The 19,747-nt window shown below is 39.6% G+C and overlaps 1 protein-coding gene across 1 annotated transcript in view; it reads right to left on the bottom strand.

Annotated features, from left to right (window-relative positions):
- Positions 1-19,747, bottom strand: part of MAN1A2 (mannosidase alpha class 1A member 2) — a 133,931-nt gene that overhangs the window by 10,737 nt on the left and 103,447 nt on the right. Inside the window, exons 9-11 of the mRNA XM_030962387.1 lie at positions 16,496-16,611; positions 10,549-10,768; positions 3,437-3,609 (exon numbers count right to left, since the gene is read on the bottom strand). Of these exons, the coding sequence (XP_030818247.1) occupies positions 3,437-3,609; positions 10,549-10,768; positions 16,496-16,611 (509 nt within the window). The remainder of the gene's footprint in view (positions 1-3,436; positions 3,610-10,548; positions 10,769-16,495; positions 16,612-19,747) is intronic.

Raw genomic sequence — 19,747 nt, 5'->3', positions numbered from 1 at the left:
TCTGCTGGTAACTGGGTGCCAAACAAAATGAGTTTCATAAAACCAGGCACATAATCCTAAATCTAGTCATCAAGACTGTGTAACTGCAGACCCAGGCTAGCCTGGAAGGTAGAAACAACCTTTGGAATGCAGAGACACTTCAAAGACTTCCACGGCCATGTAAGACAGTTCAGTCTGAGTTCCTGTTAGGACATTGCTTTTTATAATCTATGAAAATTCTCTGGAAAGAAAACATGGGGGAAAGGACATTTAAAAATGGCATAGGAAGTCATAGGAAAACACAGTGATTGAGAGCTGAAACTAGGCAAATTCAAGTGGGAAAAAAAACATGGGGTTTTTTTAACACCAAGAATAAATAAATAATGGAGCAAGCTGAAAGAAGAAGTGGGTTTTCTACTTTCCTTTATTCAAATACAGAATAGAGCAGGAGAATATCCAACAGTATACTCCTGCCAAATACATACGCCTTGACTCAAAAGTGACAAAAAATGAAATTTCAGTGCCTGTAACACACAGGGAGGTCAACATGAACCTAAGCTCTTTGGAAATAAAATTTGATGTGCTTCTAGATTGGACCCCAGCTCCCTCGGTTTCTCTGAGGGTGTTTTTTGTGGCATATGCAACTTTTCTTGACTGTGCCAACAACATGCCCATGAAAACTGTGCCAGTTTCTTCACCAGCTGTCATAATCACAGCTTCTAACCCACGAAACTGTGAAACCATATTTCTTTTACCTCCAACTTATGTCTGGCTCTTTTCTGTCTACTCTTCTCTAAGTAGAATCACAGAATGGCTTGGGTTGGAAAGGACCTCAAAGATCATCTAGTTCCAACCTCAATGCCATGGGTACGGATGCCACTCACTAGAACAGGATGCTCAAGGCTCCATCCAACCTGACCTTAAACACTTACATCCACAGCTTCTCTGGGCAACCTGCACCAGTGCCTCACCATGCACTCAGTAAAGAATTTCTTTCTAACATCTAATATAAATCTGTCCTCTTTCAGTTTAAAACCATTGCCTTTTGTCCTGTCAAAATCTGCCCACATAAAAACACCATCTCACTTCTTTTACTAAGCCTTCTTTAGGTACTAGAAGGCTGCAATGAGGTCTCCCTGGAGCCTTCCCTTCCCCAGGCTGAACAACCCCAGCTCTCTCAGCCTGTTTTTGTAGGAGAGGTGCTCCCACCCTTGGATCATATTTGTGTCCCTTCCTGGAACCTGCTCTAAAAGGTCCACGTTGTTCTTGTGCTGAGGACCCCAGATCTGGGTGCAGCTGAGGTCTCATGAGGACAGAGAGCTATAGGTCTTTCCACCCCATCTTAGTATCAATCCTTAGTTTGCCTGAAGTTAGCCTGAGCTTCAGGTCTTGGCTATTTATTTTAACTGTTAATAGAAGCTCTGATGAACTCAGCAGCCTCTGTGGTGCAGTCCTACTTAGTGAGATACACAAGTCCACAACTCTTAATTGAACCCTTCATTCACACAGCTCAGATTAGTAATTGGCTTTACATGCCTATTGTGAAATGGTGGCTCTTACTGCTTTCAAATAATTAGCCTGAAAAGGATTTTAGTAATTTTCTGTATTTACCCTGAGTATCCTCCATGCACATTTCTGTAATACTTCAGCCAGCCCCCCAGCACACCATCATCCAATTTGACTGGCCCAATACAATTGAGATGAATGCTGTCTCTAGTGCTAAGTACAGTATTAGGGAGAATTAGCCTTTTTTTCATCAGGAAAGAGATAGAGACCCTGTCACAGGGATTTATGATCACTGAAGGAATGTAAGATTGAACTTCCTGTTTTTTCCCCCAGAGACACTGGATTTGGAGAGATGCAACAAAACAGGCCTTGGACAAAGCATAGGATTTGCACTAAAGCGCATAAGTTTTGTCAAAAAATATAGACAATAAATCCAAGTATGCTTCAGAGGTTGGAAGACAAAAGGAAGACAAATTCAGACAGTGTTGTACAACAGCAGTAAGCCAACTGCTCTGCATGTCACACCAGCTTCTTCTCTATTTATAAATGATGGAATAAACACAGCCAGGGCTGTGTGTGATAGGGAAGAAGAAGAAGTAGTGAGTAGGTGTGAGGAATAAACACAAGAACTTATTATCTATATGCAATGAACAGAAAATCCTGGGGAACAAAAAGCTTCAAGCTTCTGTGCCAGTACGATGGTGGGGTAGGAAAATTCTTAATTGTGGGAAGGAGGGGTTTGCAAAATTATTTATGAAGAAGTCAAAAATATTTTATGGCTATGTTAGATAAAGAAATCTTGTATCAAGGAAACAACAAGCAGAAGAAGGCAGTCTGTAAGGACAGAGGCAATTAAGCACAGGGGCTGCTTGATTTACAACTTCAATGGAGATTGACAGAAGGATAAAATAAAATCCTACCCCACACACAGAGAAAATTGGAGGCAGGGGAGGAGGAAGGGAGGGTTTGTTTTGAAAGCATTAATGGGAACCAAGATAATGAAAGCAAATGGAGAAAACTGAGCAAAATGCAATTAAAACACATGCTTTGCAGTGTGCTTAAGAGACTGATCCTGGCTTGAAAATCTTTACATCTGTAAATTTTTTAACCTGTTACAAAGGACCCCACCTCAGCTTGGATCATCCAGCCATAGCTTCTGAAAGGAGCTTGGTTAGATCAGCAAGAATTTGTAGTATCTACACAGGCAAGGAGACAATGTTTTGGAGACAGCAGCAATGCATTCTGGAATACAAATTCGGAACCTGTCTCCAGAATAACATAATTCTTGTTGGAACAAAACAGACTAAAAGGCAAAACCACACTAATACACAACTGTAAAATACCTGGCCTCTTCTAGGTGTTGCAGCTGTGCTGAGGAATGGATAGTAATGAGCTTGGCTAAATATTCTGAATACAGGCATCTCAACAGATCTCTTCCCACCTTTTCTTGATCTCTTGCTTCTGGAGCAAAACTGGTTTTCAGCCACAGAATAAACTTACCCAGTCTCCTGGTTTGTCTCTTCCTTTGCTTTTCTCTCATCTCCTCTGGATGTAGTCAAAATATTTCATTACTGTCTTGTTATCTTTAATGTTTATTCTCATCTTTGAAACTGGCTTTGAGCTGTTTCCAAAGACTGCTGGAGCAATTCAGGGAAGTAGAGAAACTCTCGGGGGCTGCACACTACTGACAACAGCAGGAGTCATGACTAAGGAGTTCTGTTTCCATGCCTGAACTCATGGGCTGTGTAATGCTGAACGCACCTCTCACCTGAGCATCTGACTCAGCAAATGCAAAATAGCAATAACTGTGTGCACCCTCATATCTACCCCGGTTTACAGGAGACTGTGAAAATCAATTACCACTCCAAGTGTTTCATTACCATGAGACTGAAGTAGCTTCAAAGGGGAAATACACAAAATTAAATTAGTGACAGATAATTAATAGAGTTACCTGTGCTGCCTCCCAGCCCCACTGCCTGTACTTGGGATCGTGGGTGAATCTCCACATATACCAGTAGGTCTCAATCACTTCTGGCCTTAGGATGTAATACTTCTCATTCTGCCGTACTGCCACCGCCTCCACGCCACCATCAAATTTGAATGCTTCTGGGCCCAGCTTTAGTGCTGCAGACAAAACAAACAACAACAAAAAAAAAAAAAGTAAAGGTAAGAAAAAATTTGTTCGATACCAATCTTTGCAGGAAGGATGGGTAGGAGACTGCTTTATCCCAAGCTTGTGAAAAAAAGAACTAGAACCTTTAAGCAGTCTCATAAATATTTCCTACTTTTGAGGCTTATAATTTTTCTTATGAATAATTTATCTAATTCCTTTGAGAAAACTACCTGTTTTGACAGAACTACAGTAATCCTCTTGAAAACTAATGGAAGACTAAGAATATAAACACACTAACACATTCAATTATAGGATAAAATTGAAGTGACCAACATCAGTTCCCTCCAAGAAAAAGAAAAAAGAAGAAAAGGGTCAACACAGGTTTTCATGTCCTTTGATCCCACACAGCACAGTAGGAAAAGATCTTGGAACTAAACCAAGTAGTATCATACCAAATAACCTGTATCCTTATCCAAACTGTTGGTTTAAGGATGCGCTGTCAGGTCACTGTAACTGATGCGCTGTGATCTTCAAGTAAAGGGCTTACAACTGGGCAATGAAGTCTTAAGTACACCAGAAAATAAATCTCTGAAATAAGAGATTCACTGTTAAAGCCCTTAAAGGAACCTGTAAAGGCCCTTCCAGCACCTGGAAGACTACTCACATAAGAACAACACACCTGTAGAATAACTCTCTATAATAAGAAGTTACACATATTTTGTATTAGCTGCACATTGGTCCTCAAATTTAACATTACTAATGCAGTCTTATTACTGCACCTCACCATTTGTTTTGGCAGAGAATTTTTAACGTGCTGAACTCTGAAGCTGCACTCAAGCTTTAAAAATTATCAAAGCAATTAATCGTGTAATTCCTATGGGCTAGAGATTCAAATTAACTAAAGATTTCATGGGTCTGAAAGGGGAACCTTAGAATGCTATAATGAAAAATACAAGCAACTCTCAATGCATGCCCCAGCAGAAAATCTCTAGAAGTTCCTTAATCTTTTTGTTTCAAGGGACTATGGCTCTGGATGCCAAAAGAAAAAGCATCAAACTGCTTCAGCCACATGAATGGTAAGGGAAACTCCATCAAGAAATTATTATTGCACTTCTTTCAAAATGAGCCACTTTACAAGTTTCACTTAAAAAATTATATAAATCTCACTATAAAATAGAGGAGATTAGATACAGAGTTCTACCAATCCAAAATTCTGAGTACAAGAATGGTTATCCTGGACCAGATGGAATTCTGTCTGCTCCAGTGTCACATCAACAATAGCCAAGATCAGACATTGATGGGGAAGTGGAAGCACCCATCAAGTATATGAGATACCTTTTTCCATCTTTTCTACCAGCCTCTACTGTTTTTGAGCTCAAGACTCCTCCCAAACTAGACATATTTTTTTAGGTGGCCAGTAATTCTTAATAAATTTATTTCCCAAGTACTCATCTGGTGCTTCCTTAAATCTGTGTAAGCCTTGAGCATTCAAAGCAACCGCGGCTAAGGAGTTCCACATCTCTAATACCTATTTGATGCAGAACCACTGTCCAATCCCTATGTGATTTTGCAAATCTGATGAATCCTACCTAGAAGGTCCCTTTTCCACCCTGAATAATAGTATTCAATTTAGTTGTGCCTTGAATGGAAACTGTTCCATGCCCCTAGCTAATCTTCTTGCCCTTCTCTGCAATTCTTCCAGTTCTACTATATCCTTTGTTAAATGAGAGAGGACCAGCAAATACAGGGGAAAAAAAAGTGCAGGTGAGATTAATACAGTGACATAATGACATTTTCTATTTTTCTCTTTCTCATTTTGTTTTTCCTGAGTGCTACTGAGTTGACATTTTCATAATCTCAAAAGCAATTTCCTGAATTGCAACGGTCAGTTAGCACCCATCATTTAATATGTAAGGTTAGAAATAATTTTTTCAGAGGTGTCTCACTTTACAATTAACTACACTGGATTTAATTTAGCAATTTATTATGCAGTTACTCAACCTCATAAGGTCCTTGTGTAGTGCTTTTTTTTGTTATTATCAGCACACTTAGTTTACTGTTCCGGCCCTTTTCTGATCATTTATATATGTGTGCGCTTTATTTATAGATAATACATACTAAAATATGAAATGTAAATATACTGCATACCCACAATGTATATAAATACAGTATACATTTTACACACCTATACACATATACATATATCAAATATATCAGAGTACTGCTGGTTAACCAGCATTTATCCACTGCAAGAGTAGACTATTTACCTCTATCCTCTTTTCTATATTATGCCCATTTTCTTCCTCCATGCAGGTACTTGCTGCTTAAATTGTAATCATTTAATGTCCCTAATGGGCCTTATTAAAACACTTGTTAAAAAGCCTTTTGGAATCAGGGAAACACCACAGCTATGTTAGTCTTATCCACCAAAGCAGCTGGATTTCAGGTAGTTCTGGTGACCCATCACCTACAGAAACTGTGATGTCTTGTCTTGCTTTGTAGCCTGCTTGTGCATTAAATCCTTAATTATTTACTCACACCTACTCCTAAGGCTATTGAGCACTACAAGAAATTAAATCACCCAAGGATGGGTGACCTCTGCATATTGTGATGATTTCACTGAATACTTATCTGAAACCAAGGATTTTGATAGCTGACTAAAGAAAATAAGCTATTATGGACACATAATAGCTTTCAGGGGCCATTCTTCTAAGCCAAGAACCATCTAAGGCCATTTTACAATGCTACAGTGGTCACAGAATAACCCAAATATTTTCATATTAATTGCGCTGATAGACTACAGTCTAGGCAGGGAGAGTAGATGAGAAACAATTTCATACCAATGCAAAGCTGAACAACCACCATTTTAAAAAATTTTAACTGACATAAAGTTGACTTCAATGAGAGCTGTATTTAGCACTGCCAAAAAAAGGGCAAATCTTTGTACTTTTAGATAAATATTTCTAATTCCGTAAGTATTTTTGAAAATATTGTCTGTTTTGTATGTTTTTTTAAGACTACGATCAATCTAGCAATAAATTTCCTGAAAGTAAGAAAGGGTTCATAATTATAATAATACATGCTAGGCTCTAATTCATACAAAATTGAAGGAACAGAACATCCAAGACATTTCTCTTTGAGACTCTGAACTATTCCATCAACACATTGTTATTGCATACATCTCACAAAAACATGTTATTATTCTCATTTCCTCCGCCTTGCCTGTTTAGCTGCTTACTGAAAGTCTTGGGGCAGAGACAGCATCTCCTCATACCCTTGCATATGTCTCAGCTGAAATCTTAGTCATCTGGCTTATTCTGCACTAGAACTGTCACACATAAAAAACAGCTAAAGCTGTACTGCGATTCTGAGGACAGCTCTTGTCAAGAAACTTTAAAGAAGTGCAAAAAACTTAATCCTAAAATAAGCTCTCTGTAGTCAGTCAATACTTTACATGCTATCAGCTAATGGCTAGGAAAATTCTTATGCATAAGGGATGGTAGAGTGTATTAAAAATACTGCGTGCTATAGATCAGCACACAAATGCATCTATACAGATAATTTTGCTTATTTATCTAACCTCTACAACACTTACGGAAGCTGATTATTCAGATTGATTTGTTAGTGATCTTTCCCATTCCTTTGATTTCATTGGACTTGTTTTTTGCTGCCATCTCCAGATTTCACATTGCCAATTATTTTATGCCTGTGCCATGTTTCTCGGTGGTTCACATTAAGCATGAAAAACAAAGAACTAATCGCCAGAAACCAGAACATCTCAAGATGTGCGGTACTCACATAAGCTTAAACATCAAGAAACCTTGTGCCATGAGCACAGGAAGCTGTATTTTTGTAGCCTTACCAGTGCCCACTGACAGCATTGTGATTTTTTCTGCTGGTAAATGAGCACACAGATCAGAACATGCCTCCTATCTTTGTTTTTCTCAATCTTCTCTTCAAACTGAGAGCACACAGGCCTACAGGAAAATCCTCAAATCTCCTGTCACAGGAGGGGAGATTTAGGATGGCTGCAGCATTAGTCTATTGATAGTTCAAGGTACAAAAAATAGAATTGGTAGGAAGCAGAGGCATGTATAGACTACACATCATAAGACTATTCTGGTTACAGTTAAGTTTTCTCATTGATCATCAATAAGCCTTTTCAAATCCTTTCCAAGGGGTGCCACATGCATTAACAATTTCCTGAAGAGGGGAAGAGCCTTGGAGGGGGCTCTCATGCTGCCATGCCAAATAGATCCTGGGAACACAGACCTCCTGCTCAGAGGCAGACCATAACCAGAACTACATCCCCTGCCTTCACCTTCCATAATCCACCAGCCTCCTCCAGCTGCTGAATTAGAAAGACATCCTTTGAGCAGGGCTGCAGACTGATCCTCAGCTCAAGCAGAATCTACCAGGATTTTCACAGAGCCATGGCAAGGGCCCAAGCTTCTCACAATGTACCTAGTCACTTCTCTAGCATCTTAATCTGGAGTCTAAGGTCTTCTCTCAGGTATTCCTGGGGAACATTGACAGGTGACTCAGATTATCAGTGAGACTACATCCCTGCATAAGCTTCTCGATTACATGGCAGTGATGCCAGATGCCACTGGGACATAATCCCCAAGAAAATATATTAGGAATAGTTTCAAGGAATTTCCAGCTTCTCTGTACCAGTCAGCACTAAAATAACCAGCTTTCTGAAATATCAGGTTGTTTTTTCTAACAAGCTTTCAAACCTGCAATATGTGCCACAGGTTGATGATAGTTGTCAATATAACAAAATTTCACAGAAGAAAAGCATTTTCCAGAAATGCTTTTCTTCTGTGAAATTTTGTTTCAATTTTGCTGAGACTTAAGCTCAGCTATGGAAATTTAGGTTGCTTCATAAAGTAATATTTTCATACTGAAGTATTGCATCACCATCACTGTAGTTTATTACAAGCAGCTGTGGGATAACACAGGAAAGGGCAGCTCTGCTGGTTTATCTAAAGAAAGAGCTGCCTAACCCCTGCCTGCAGTCTCTGCATCCTTCTCCCTCCTCTGGGTTTGCCCAATGGGGCAAGCTCTCCCATGTCCATAGGAGAAAAATCAGGAAATCCCCTTTGCCTGCTGAACCATAAACCTATTAGCTGAACCAGGATTACTGTCTGCCCTCTTAAAGATGCTTTTTCTGCCATCAGCCAGTTCTGCCATTAAAGTGTACTATTATGCTCAAATCCTGCTGTTAAAACATAACAAAGAAGTTGACATTTTGCATATATAAGTTCTTAATTTCCTTTGAAAAATCAGGCCAGAAAATTAAAACCAAAACATCCAAACACAAACAATCCACATTCCTGGGACTGCATGACTGAACAAAAGAGAACAAGGGCATTGCAAATTTATAGCTGTCTGTACAGCTTTCAGTCTTTCTTGCTCATGTGTCCCTATACAGTCATTAAATATGTAATCAAAACTTTTATCTCCCCCATCTTTTGACTTATTTAGGGTACAGAATAAACATCTGAAGGAATAAAATTACGTCTGCTCAAACAACTGTGAATTTAACATAGCTTATTTTTAAATGTCTAATTAAACATTTAAATGCAATTTTTCAGAATGCAACAATAGCTGCTATGTCCTACCTTTTTTTCTTAAGCATACTCATATTTTTTCTTTTCCTTTTTTTAAAACTGTTGCTACCCAAATAAAATTATCACTTCTATGACTGAATTATTTAGAAAGACAGGAAGCTATACAATGATACGATGTAATCCTGTGGATAAATACATGAATTCTCATCTTAAAACTGCTTAAATTATAGTTACCATTATTTCTACTGGGAAGGTATTTCAGAAACTCACTTCTCTGATAGCTATGCAAAACCATTTCTAATCTCCAACCTACATTTATGCACAGCAAGCTTAAAAATCTTGCTCTCGTTACAACTGTGTTCTTTTATATCCTTAAATAACTATTTCTCTTCAGTGTTTACCCCTTGAGATGGCAATAAATTTGTTCCTTTCTTCAGTATTATTTTTCTAGCCTGAGCAGGCCAATCTCTCATATTTTCCCCACTGTAAGATAAAAGCTCTGTCACTCTATTCATTCTGTTGGTCCTTCTCTGCATTTGGTCTGCTTCAAATTCAGATTTATACAGAGTATTCAGGGTGACAAATTACACATGTCTTCTAAGGCAGTCTTAATATTATCTAATCTCTGCTGAAAATTCTTCATCTGATACAGACCAGGACATTTTTCAACTCCCACTTCAGACAAAGAGCTCCTGACTTTTCCTGGCAAACTTATTTCTGATAGTCTAGTTCTCAAGATGTCCCTGATTACTATTCTGAGACTTTTCCATTTTAATTATGTTCTACAACTATATGGCCACCCTAAGCATAATCAGTACACTTCAAGCATCAAGGTCACTATAAAATAATCCTGGTCCAAAAGACTGACCTTGAGAAACTTCCAGCCCAACAATGAAGTCTGATGCTGCCTCCTCACTAGTCAGGCCTTTGGCCTTCTCACAGTCTGCACAGTACTCTTCATCCTCTCTTGTTTAATTGTACTTACTCAGAATGCACGATTACTAAAACCAATAAAAAGTCTGTTTACAATTTTTTCCCTCTACTTAACTGTAAGAACAGTACACGTGAAAGTAAAAACTTCCCTATATATCTGTGAGGACAAGAGGTCACACAAATTCCTTCCTCACCATACCCATATAACCCATCTTAGCTCACTGATCCAAAACTGAGGACAAACGTGCATGAAGGAACCATAAAATCGGGGTTTATATTTACTCACCATGATGAAGAGCAGAAGTAAATACACAGATGTTAAAAATTCATACTGGTATAAAACCAGTGCATGTTAGACAAGGTCCAAACAAATCCTAACAATAATTACAAGAGTTGCTGTATTCCAACTATTGAAACAATTAGATTAACAATAGGTCTTACTTGTCCTGTCATACGACTCATGACACGTATGTGCAATTTCAGCTCCGAGCTGCAAATAATGTCCAGCTTTATCATCTCTGGAACCATCTGCTCCAAGGGCAAACATTCCACCTGCAAAACAGGTCAAATGGCCCATCTTCCTTTCAAGATGCCCGTTCTTCCACTCTCCAATGAAGGTCAGTCCTCCATTGGACTTTCTGATGAGATGTTTTTCTATGGCCTACAAAGAGATTAAGAGAACATTCAAATGCTGTTTCACATGCAAGTTTTACTTATTAACTTTCCTTTATCAAGCAAAGTCTGGCTTTCAAAACAAAAATAATTTTCTTTTTTCAAATTCACTTCTGAGCACCACAGGAACAGACAGTTATAAGAATTTTATTTCAAAGCACAAAAAAAACCACCTTAACTGCTAAAAATGCTAATGACATCTAACACATGAAAATCACAACATAGACAATACAGTGTTTTTACTTGAGAATTCAACACTTATTTTATGGCTCAAACAGTATTTGTCAAACTGTTAACTCTGGGAAGTACCAGAGCTCTGTGCACGCTGTGAGTACTCAGAAAACACATCCATGTTGGAAACTTTTGATCAGCAACGTATGCAGTCAGTCTCTCTTTAATAGGAAGTGGCAGGAATACTCCAGCCACCTTCTAGCTTCTCCATAGCAGCTTTCTGATTGCACATTCTCAAATGATAGGTGCTGGAGCAGCTGATCACCAAAAAACCCTGTATTTTATACGTGAGGCAACTGCTGCCTTCTTTTCACACATTTGTACCAAAACATGCTGTTGCTTGTGACTTAGAAATGGTATCCTTCTCTTAGAAGAGCAGCTGACTTAACTTCCCAAAGTTTGCAAACTAGATGGAATGTTTGCTTAAGCGTCTTTTAGAGAGGATCACAATTCCCACCAACTATTTCAGTATTTACTATGTCTAGCATTAGACAGTGAGAAAGCAATGAAAGAGAAGTGCTGGTCTGCACTGCTGTTGGGTTAATTCCTTCAGTAATACCACTGATAGATCTGAGGTTTGTGCTCATGGCAGGATCCAGAGAGAAGAAGGCAGAAGTCTCTGACAGCTGCCAGGGTGGTTGTCTAACCATCATGCAAATTGGTATTGACGACTGCCTTCTGCTGCTAAGGAGCCTGATGTGGCTAACTGTACAAGCCTCATTTGAGCTGGAAGTACTGGTACTGGAAGTATTGGATCTGCTGAAAACTGCCATTGGAAAGGATATCAAGATCTGGAGCACTAACTCTGTTGATTCCATTATTCTAGACTGTGACAAAACTGGTGTTTTTCGACCATATGGTACATAAAAGTTGAGTCCTGTTTGAAGGAAAGCCACTTTAACTGTGAAGAGCAGAAAGGCACTAAAGCATATGGATTATTTATTTGCTAGAGGAAAGCATTTTTTCCAAATGCTAAGTGACATCTTCTTCTGAATTGTATCTTCCCATAATTTCATAACAGTTGAGGAGCAAATGGATGCAGAAGCATTTCCAGTAGGACAAAATTGCTGTGGTTAGCACCAGGATAGCCTACAAAGGCCAAATTTATATACTTCTCCATGAGCTACACTTCTACTCCATATTTGCTTTCATGGTTTGACTGAAGAGGATGTTCTAGGTGCAACATGCTCCTCTTCTGAGCAGAAAACACATCTTCTGAACTTGAAAATAACTGCCTGGTAGAAGGGGTAGTTTTTGAAATCTGAAAATCAAGTCCTATCAGCTACTTAATAACTAGGTTAGGTTCTGAGAGTCACAAAGGAAGCATCTCAAGAATATAAATGCAACTCTCTCAAAATACTTTATCGTTCAACAACCTGCTGCCTGGTAACTGCAAAAAAATGGCAATTGGTAGTTACAGTAATTAACATGGGACAGCTGGGCATTGCTGGGAGCACTGTCCAGGGGTGCAGGCTGGGATAGGTGTGGCATTTGTACCCTTGGCTGGATGGCTGAGGCCACAGAGCACTCCAACAAGAACTGCAAAGCAATGACATCCAGCTGGACTACAAGGAGTATATATGTACCAGAGTGGATATTTGTACACCCCAACTCCCAAAGAGAAGGTTTAGTTCACATCAACTAAGAGATTAACTAATGGAAGGAGCTTCCTTAGTCTGAGCAATGCCTGAGCAACAGGGGTGGTTGAGGTCACTTGGTTTGTTCAGTCTAGAGAAGAGACAGAGGGGAGACCTCATTGCAGCCTTCAACATCCTCACGAAGGGCAGTGGAGGGAAAGGCACTGATCTCTTCACTCTTGAGACCAGTGACAGTAGCCAAGGGAACAGCCTGAAGTTGTGTCAGGGGAGGTTTAGGTTGGATAGCAAGAAAAGGTTCTTCACCCAGAGGGTGGTTGGGCACTGGAACAGCTCCCCAGGGCAGTGGTCACAGCACCAAGCCTGACAGAATTCGGGAAGTGTTTTGACAACACTCTCAGGCACATGGTGTGATTCTTGCGGTGTCCTGTGCAGGGCCATGAACTGGACTCAATGATTCCTGAGGGTCCCCTGCTATTCAAGGTACTCCATGATTCTATGCAAAACCTGAATGTTCCCTGAAGTTCCTGTGCTTTTCATGACTACAAAAAATAGCATTTTCTGAGCTGTCTTGCAGCAGTACTTGCTATGTTGTGACAGTCAAGCACACGGCTGAATCCTTCTTTTAGCTACCTAATGCTGTGCAGTAAGAAAGAGTGAGGATCAAATTTATGAGCCTAACAGATTAGGCTACTCAAGGCAGCAGATCAAAAAGAAGCTTACCTATCCCTCCAGCTGATGTGAGAAGGAAAAAAAGACACTTGAAACCAGACTAGCTGGAAGGCCCACATGATGATGTTGAAAGCAAAGTTAAGAGGCCCATCCTCAATTTTTATCACCACAAAAAACTTCCAGCAGGTTTCAAAATTTCAGCTTTTATCACAGCTGTGAATTTCCATACTAGGACATGGCAATGAAATGTCCTTTACAGTGGAAGATTGCACCCATGTTATATACAGAGGGGTTGTGGATATACAAATTGTTTGTATGTACGTAAGGAAGTATGTGGTGACCTGCACAAGACTTCATATGCCATGGATTGGAAACCATGACATCTGAAGAACAGATGCTGCATTCTTCTTCCCTGTGATAGCTCCAAGGAATGAGATATCACTGTCTACTGCAAAACTTAGGACTGAGGTTATGTTGTCCATCTTCCACTCACACTGCTGTAATAAGATAAGGGAGTGAAGTGTGGCTGGACAGAGACATTCTTTTAGACTGGTGGGTGCTGAGAACATTTCCAACTCTGTGCTGTGAGTGGGAGGAATGCATGCTACACCTTTCCTCTTCTGCTTGCACAAATGATGCAAAGAGCTTCTGCTCCACATTTTGAAAAACAAAGAATAAGAAGTGTTAGCTATGGAGGAAGACCTATACTATAGGCAAGAACAAAAAATGGTAAGGGAACAGCCTCTTAAAAAAATTTAAATAAAAATTTGAATTGCAGTTACGCAAAGCAAATCCCACTTAATGACTCTTTGCCTATGTCTTTCAATGTCGAGTAGGACCTGGGAGAGACACAAACCCTGAAACAGAGAATGTTCCACAGCACATAAATCAGTACAGTTCATGCAGACTCAAATGTACAGTGTGGGTTTAGCTGAGAAAAAGCAGAAGGAACCCTCTGATACTTGGACTGCAGGATATATCACACATGAATAAGGAGCAGCTTGGCTTTTCCTCCCTCCTATCCACAGAGTGTTTTCACCTAGTCCCAAATTGCCTTGCTCTGTCTCCATTCAGAGATGTGCCCATATAAAATGTTTGCAAGATGGTTTACAGTGAAGAGGATGAACAGGAGCGTTTATTTCCTCTAATTTTGAAGTGTTCACAGTTTAAGAATCAGAGTAAAATATTTCAACACTAACCACAATGGAAGCTAGATATCAACTGCTAAACAGCTTTAAACCCACATGATCCCATAAACTGCATTTTAACCTATTAAAAATACACAAGTAATGTTATGAACTAGTAATATAGATTTTAACAAACCCTGGAATGCTAAGTTCAAAAGGACTGGGAAACAGCCAATGCTTTATCAGTAGTTAAAAAAGCTAATAAAACAATTATATAAAATGAATGATGTGGTTTCAAAAATAAATTATTGATATGTGTATGCTGATACTAGAACTATTAGAGATTTCAAGAATTTCTTGACATTTTACAAAATATTAGTCCTAAGCAAGTAAAGAAAAAAAATTGTGAAAAAATAAAAAAAATCCTTATCCCATGAAGATTCTGCATAGATACTTTATTCAACACCAGGTAGTATTTCTAACAATGATCTCCAAGAAAAATGCTAGAAAAAAAATTGCAGATGACACAAAAATTGATGTAACTATAGATAATGATAAAGGAAAAGTCAGTTCTGCAAAATCACTGAGAGCAGGTGACAAAACGGGTTTTGCCTGAACAATGTGTTGCAATAGAGATAAGTGTAAGGTCAAACACTGAGGAATCGGGAATGTAAATCACAGTGGTAGGAAAGCAGTAAATCGAAAAGATTATAACCAGCTTCAGAATAAAGCAACTGGAAAGTGGATGATGGTATGAGGCAAAGGTTAAGAGTACAAGCAGAGCTTCTGGCTGGATGAAGAGGATAAAACCAAGAAGGAATCAGTTAGAAGAAGAATTACATTAGAAGAACCATTACATTGCAGTCTCCATACTGAAGGTACTGGAAAATACATAGAAAAAAGCTTAAGAAATAATTCAAAATCTGTTTTATCTTGTGAGACTCATTAAAAAAAAAAGAAAAAAAAAGGCGCTTTTCCTTCAGGAGAGAATGTCTATTGTACATTTGACAGTAACCAACTATATAGCGCAGATAACCCTTTAAAACAATGTAGAGAAGGAAAAAGTCAAAGCAGCTGGAAGTCAAATGTAATCAAATTCAGGTCAGGAATAAGACATATTACAGCTTCAAAGCAATTTTTTACTAGAATTTTCACTATATATCTTGTAAAATGTGACTTTTGAGAATTCCAAGAATAGGTGTTTTGCTTTAGAAGACTGACCACACTAAAACTAAGCTGTAAAAACTTATGTTGAAAGCAACAGGGCACGCACAGAGCCTGGAACACATCAGGCACCACCAACCACACATCAGCACTGGGACAAGGCTACACAGCCCCTGCTGCTGCTGGTACCACAGCTCACTCAAACCAGCTCAGTTACTCTTTATGTTTCTAAACTGCAGCAGAGGAATGGTGGCACAGTGGGAAACACTATGAGAGGCCGCTGACAGAAGATGGGGAAACCAGGAAAGTAAGAGCTGGGCAGCAAAAAGCTCAGAGCCACCACAGAAAGGCCACCAACCCCCAAATCCCACTGAACCATCTGCAGTACTGCCCTGCTTAGACAAGCACTTTGTCTGTGACAGGGAGTAAGACCATAGCACAAAAGAACCATAGAAACAGGAATAGATATGAACTGCATTTTACAAAGCAAATATGGAATATAACATGTAAATGCCCTAGAAAATAATGCAAAGAATAAAACAATTTGGGACTTCAGGTCCTAGAATGATGAATTCTCAACACTGCAAAAAAACGACTTGGTTGTTCTGCACACATCTCAAGGTTGCTAGATCTCCTTCTAATAAATTAGAGCCTGGGCTTTTACATTGTACCATTTGGGACAAGCTGATTATTTTTAGCACAATAATCTGCATCACATGTATTCCACAATAATACTTTTTAAACTACTCAAAGTGAAAGCTAGTATTATTCATCATTTGATTTCTTAAAACTTACATAATCAAAACAAGTCCTGTGGCTGGTGGTGGTTTTTCTCCCTAGGTTTCTTTTTTTTAAATTTAATTTCATTTCCTTAAAATCATTAAAGATTGTTACACTGAATTGGAAAACTCAATGAATCATAATCACCTCAATTGCATCGTCGTACATTTTCCTTGCCTCCATGTCCGTCTTGTCTGACATAAGCCAGGCTTTCAATAAATATTCATAAAAACTGTCTCCCAGCCCGCCCACGGATGTGTGATCTGTAGAAGGGAAAGAGGGAAGAAAACAACAACAAAAAAAAAAGGTTGAAGTTGTTATGTAATAGCACCTTAGATTTATTCAAAACATAAACTTATCTTTTTAAGGCCTACTGTTGTAGAATTATAAACATTTTTAGCCTGTTTAGAAAGCTGCACTGCGCTCCTTCCCCTCCAAACTTACATCACAGGCATAGAACCTTCTGTATGTGTTCCCTATTTGCCATTCTGCACAGGCTATCTCTCACATCAAAAATGTACTTTAACCTCTGTTTTTACTTCGTTCCAAAGAACCTAATTGTTTTGCTGCTAGGGTTTTGGGGTTTTAGTTTTTGGTTTTTTAAGGTATATGTGAAAAAAGCATGTAGAAAACCTCCTAAGACCTCTGTATCCAGGATGTAACCAGGTCACGTGGCTGGCTACAAACTGTCATTCATTAACTACACAGAATCCAATCTTTCCAGCAGATTTTTATTTCTTACAGGGTAGTTACTCAGCAGACTAATGAATTCCTTAAACTAAATGTTCTTATTGAAATTATTTTTGTCCAAAGGGAAGCAAGGTGCCTTTGCAGCGTACAACACAAGCCCTGCTCTGTTCCACTGTGCCTGAGCAGCTACACAGAGCTGTGCCATGTGCCACAGGGCAAGAGTGTTTCACTATTAGAATCCACCAGCACATACACTGAACCTCCTAACACACAGATTTCTTTTTTGTCCCCTTTTTTTTAATTTTATTTTTTCCCTTGCAGAGGTTGCCTTTCACAAATAGTGTCACTGCTATTCTGTGCTGATAGACCACTTGAGAACTATCTACATTTCTCTTTGGCTGAACTATCATACTTCCCCACAAAAAGCCTACTGATGGTCTGGCAGCTTTGCAGCTCCTGCTCCAGCCAGGGTAAGCACTCACTCAGTACACCTTCATTCAAAAAGCAGCACTCTGTGAGATTTAATACGTGACTCCAAGCAGAATACACATAACCTTCTCTTTCCTAATGTTACAGCCCTCAAAGCAGTAGCATCAGAACAGTCTTAGACTCCTGAAGCTAGGCAAGGGAAATGTTTAACACCAACACTGTCACAATGCTAGAAATTCACTGCCCTAAACATGGCTGGTTGAGTCATGCAAGTACCCTTTCACTGGGTGAAGAAAAGATATGGCACTTCCTTTTACAAAATACCTCAAAAAGTGGTATTATTCACAGTTTTTCTGGGATAAAGGTGCAAAAGAGAGGTTGAGCTCTCCTTCTGTTCTTTTTTCCTCCAAGCACCACCCTACCACAGCATGTCTGCTTGTCTCTGAAGATGTGAGTAGGAGGTTAGAGCTGGTAGATGCTGCTATCCTAACTCTTCTAGCTGCCTCTTGGCTCCTCTGCTACTTAAAAATGGATTTCTAAACAAAGGAAGGAGCAAGTAGAGATCCTGTAGCTTTCCCATTTCGTTTCAAGTGGTGAATTTGAAGCAAATTCCTTCATGCCCTTCTCTTATACCTCAGACTCTCCCTGCCTGCCTTTTCACACCCAGTTACTCAGTGATTATGAGTTTTCATAAGCTTTCTCACTCTGAGCTATAAGAGGACATTCAGGTCATGAGTCACTTTCTTACACAAACGCAAGGGCTAGAAATTACTCCTTCGATTTACAATTACATTCTTAAGCAGACACAAGAAACAAGGGTCTGTAGTTTTCAGGAAAAAAATAAAAAAACCCCACAACCTATCCCAAGACTTCAAAGCTACAATTCATGCCAGCACTGCTCAGGGACTGACTTCACAAGAGACAGTTTAAAACTACTTCTGTTAAGCTCCTGCCTTGTCCCCAGATGAGCTCTGTCATTTGAGTAAGGGATGATCCTCAGCCAGATTTCCTTGACAGATGCACTCAGGTCCCAACAAGGACAGGCTGTTGAACCCTCAGCAGTGTTCTTGTAGTAGCTCCAGCTGGGATTGGGACAGGAAAGAGCAGGAAGATGATCAGAAAATGTTCATTTCCTAAACAGAGAAATCCACATTCCAGGTGTCTTTCAGAAGTCAATTATCAGCAACATGTCCCATTTCATGACTACTTCTCCAGGCAGTCATTTGAGAACTGTCCTTCTCTTCTGTCAGCAGCTCTTCTCCTTCACATTGCTTCTGATCTTAGCCAAGAGTATAGGGAACACAGGCACCAGAAGCATTGGGGGACACAGAACTCAGAGCCATCCCCTAGACAGCCTTTTTTGCACCTTCTTCCTGCTGAGAACAGGGCTGCTCAAGCCTCTTGGATTCAGATCCTCCTCCCATTCAGAAGCAGACAAGCACATGGTAAGTAGTAAGAAACGAAGGCCTTTCAAGGGCCTTCCAATTCCCAGCAGCAGCATTTTCCTTGCTCCTTTAATGCATACCTCACTCCAGATCTGACCAGCCCAGAGTTTTCAAGGCTCCTCTCTCATTCAGCAGTGGGCTACTCCACTCCCCAGCTGATGCCTTTCACAGCTGGACCAGAGGAAAGACCTGTCAAAAAAGGCAAACGGATCCTGTTCCTTCTCTTCAGCAGCAGGAGAAGGACATATGAAATATTTCTGGTGGGAACATATGATGGTATTGCAGGGGAGCTGGCCACATCAAGATGCAGCTGTCTTTATGTCCTGTCCCCTCCCCATCCACAAAAATAGCCAAAAGGGGATGGAAGTGAAAAGGAGGCCAATGCAGCAGCTGAACTGAGGTTTAAACACAGTGAGTTTTCCAGCTTCTGCAGCTGCATTAACTGCACTCTGGCAAGGTCTTCTTCAGCTTTTCTGCCAGTGTCTGCTAGAGCAGAATTTTCTGCATTTTGTAAGAACTATAAGTAGAAATTACTTAAAACATGGTTTGTGACAGATTGTGGGTCTTTGACAATTTGGTCTCACCTAGAGCAGAAATGCTAAAGAAATATTTTCCAAGACTCCTTAGCAAATATATAACTGGTGAAGACTGTAGAACTGGGTCATGGCATATCATTCTCTTCTAAAAGCAAACCTCCCTATCCAAACTTATCAGAAGGTCCATAGTGGTTATCACTTTCTGCTGCTCTTTGAGCTATAGCTCAGATGGCTTCAAAGATTTAAGTCAGATCAAATCAGAATGTTTTGCTCATAAAAATGTTTTCCAAATGTTTTCC

This window comes from Camarhynchus parvulus, chromosome 1, assembly GCF_901933205.1.
Source record: "Camarhynchus parvulus chromosome 1, STF_HiC, whole genome shotgun sequence".
Lineage (NCBI taxonomy): Eukaryota > Metazoa > Chordata > Aves > Passeriformes > Thraupidae > Camarhynchus > Camarhynchus parvulus.
Note: the sequence above shows the minus strand (reverse complement) of the source record. Positions and strands in the feature narration are given on the sequence as shown.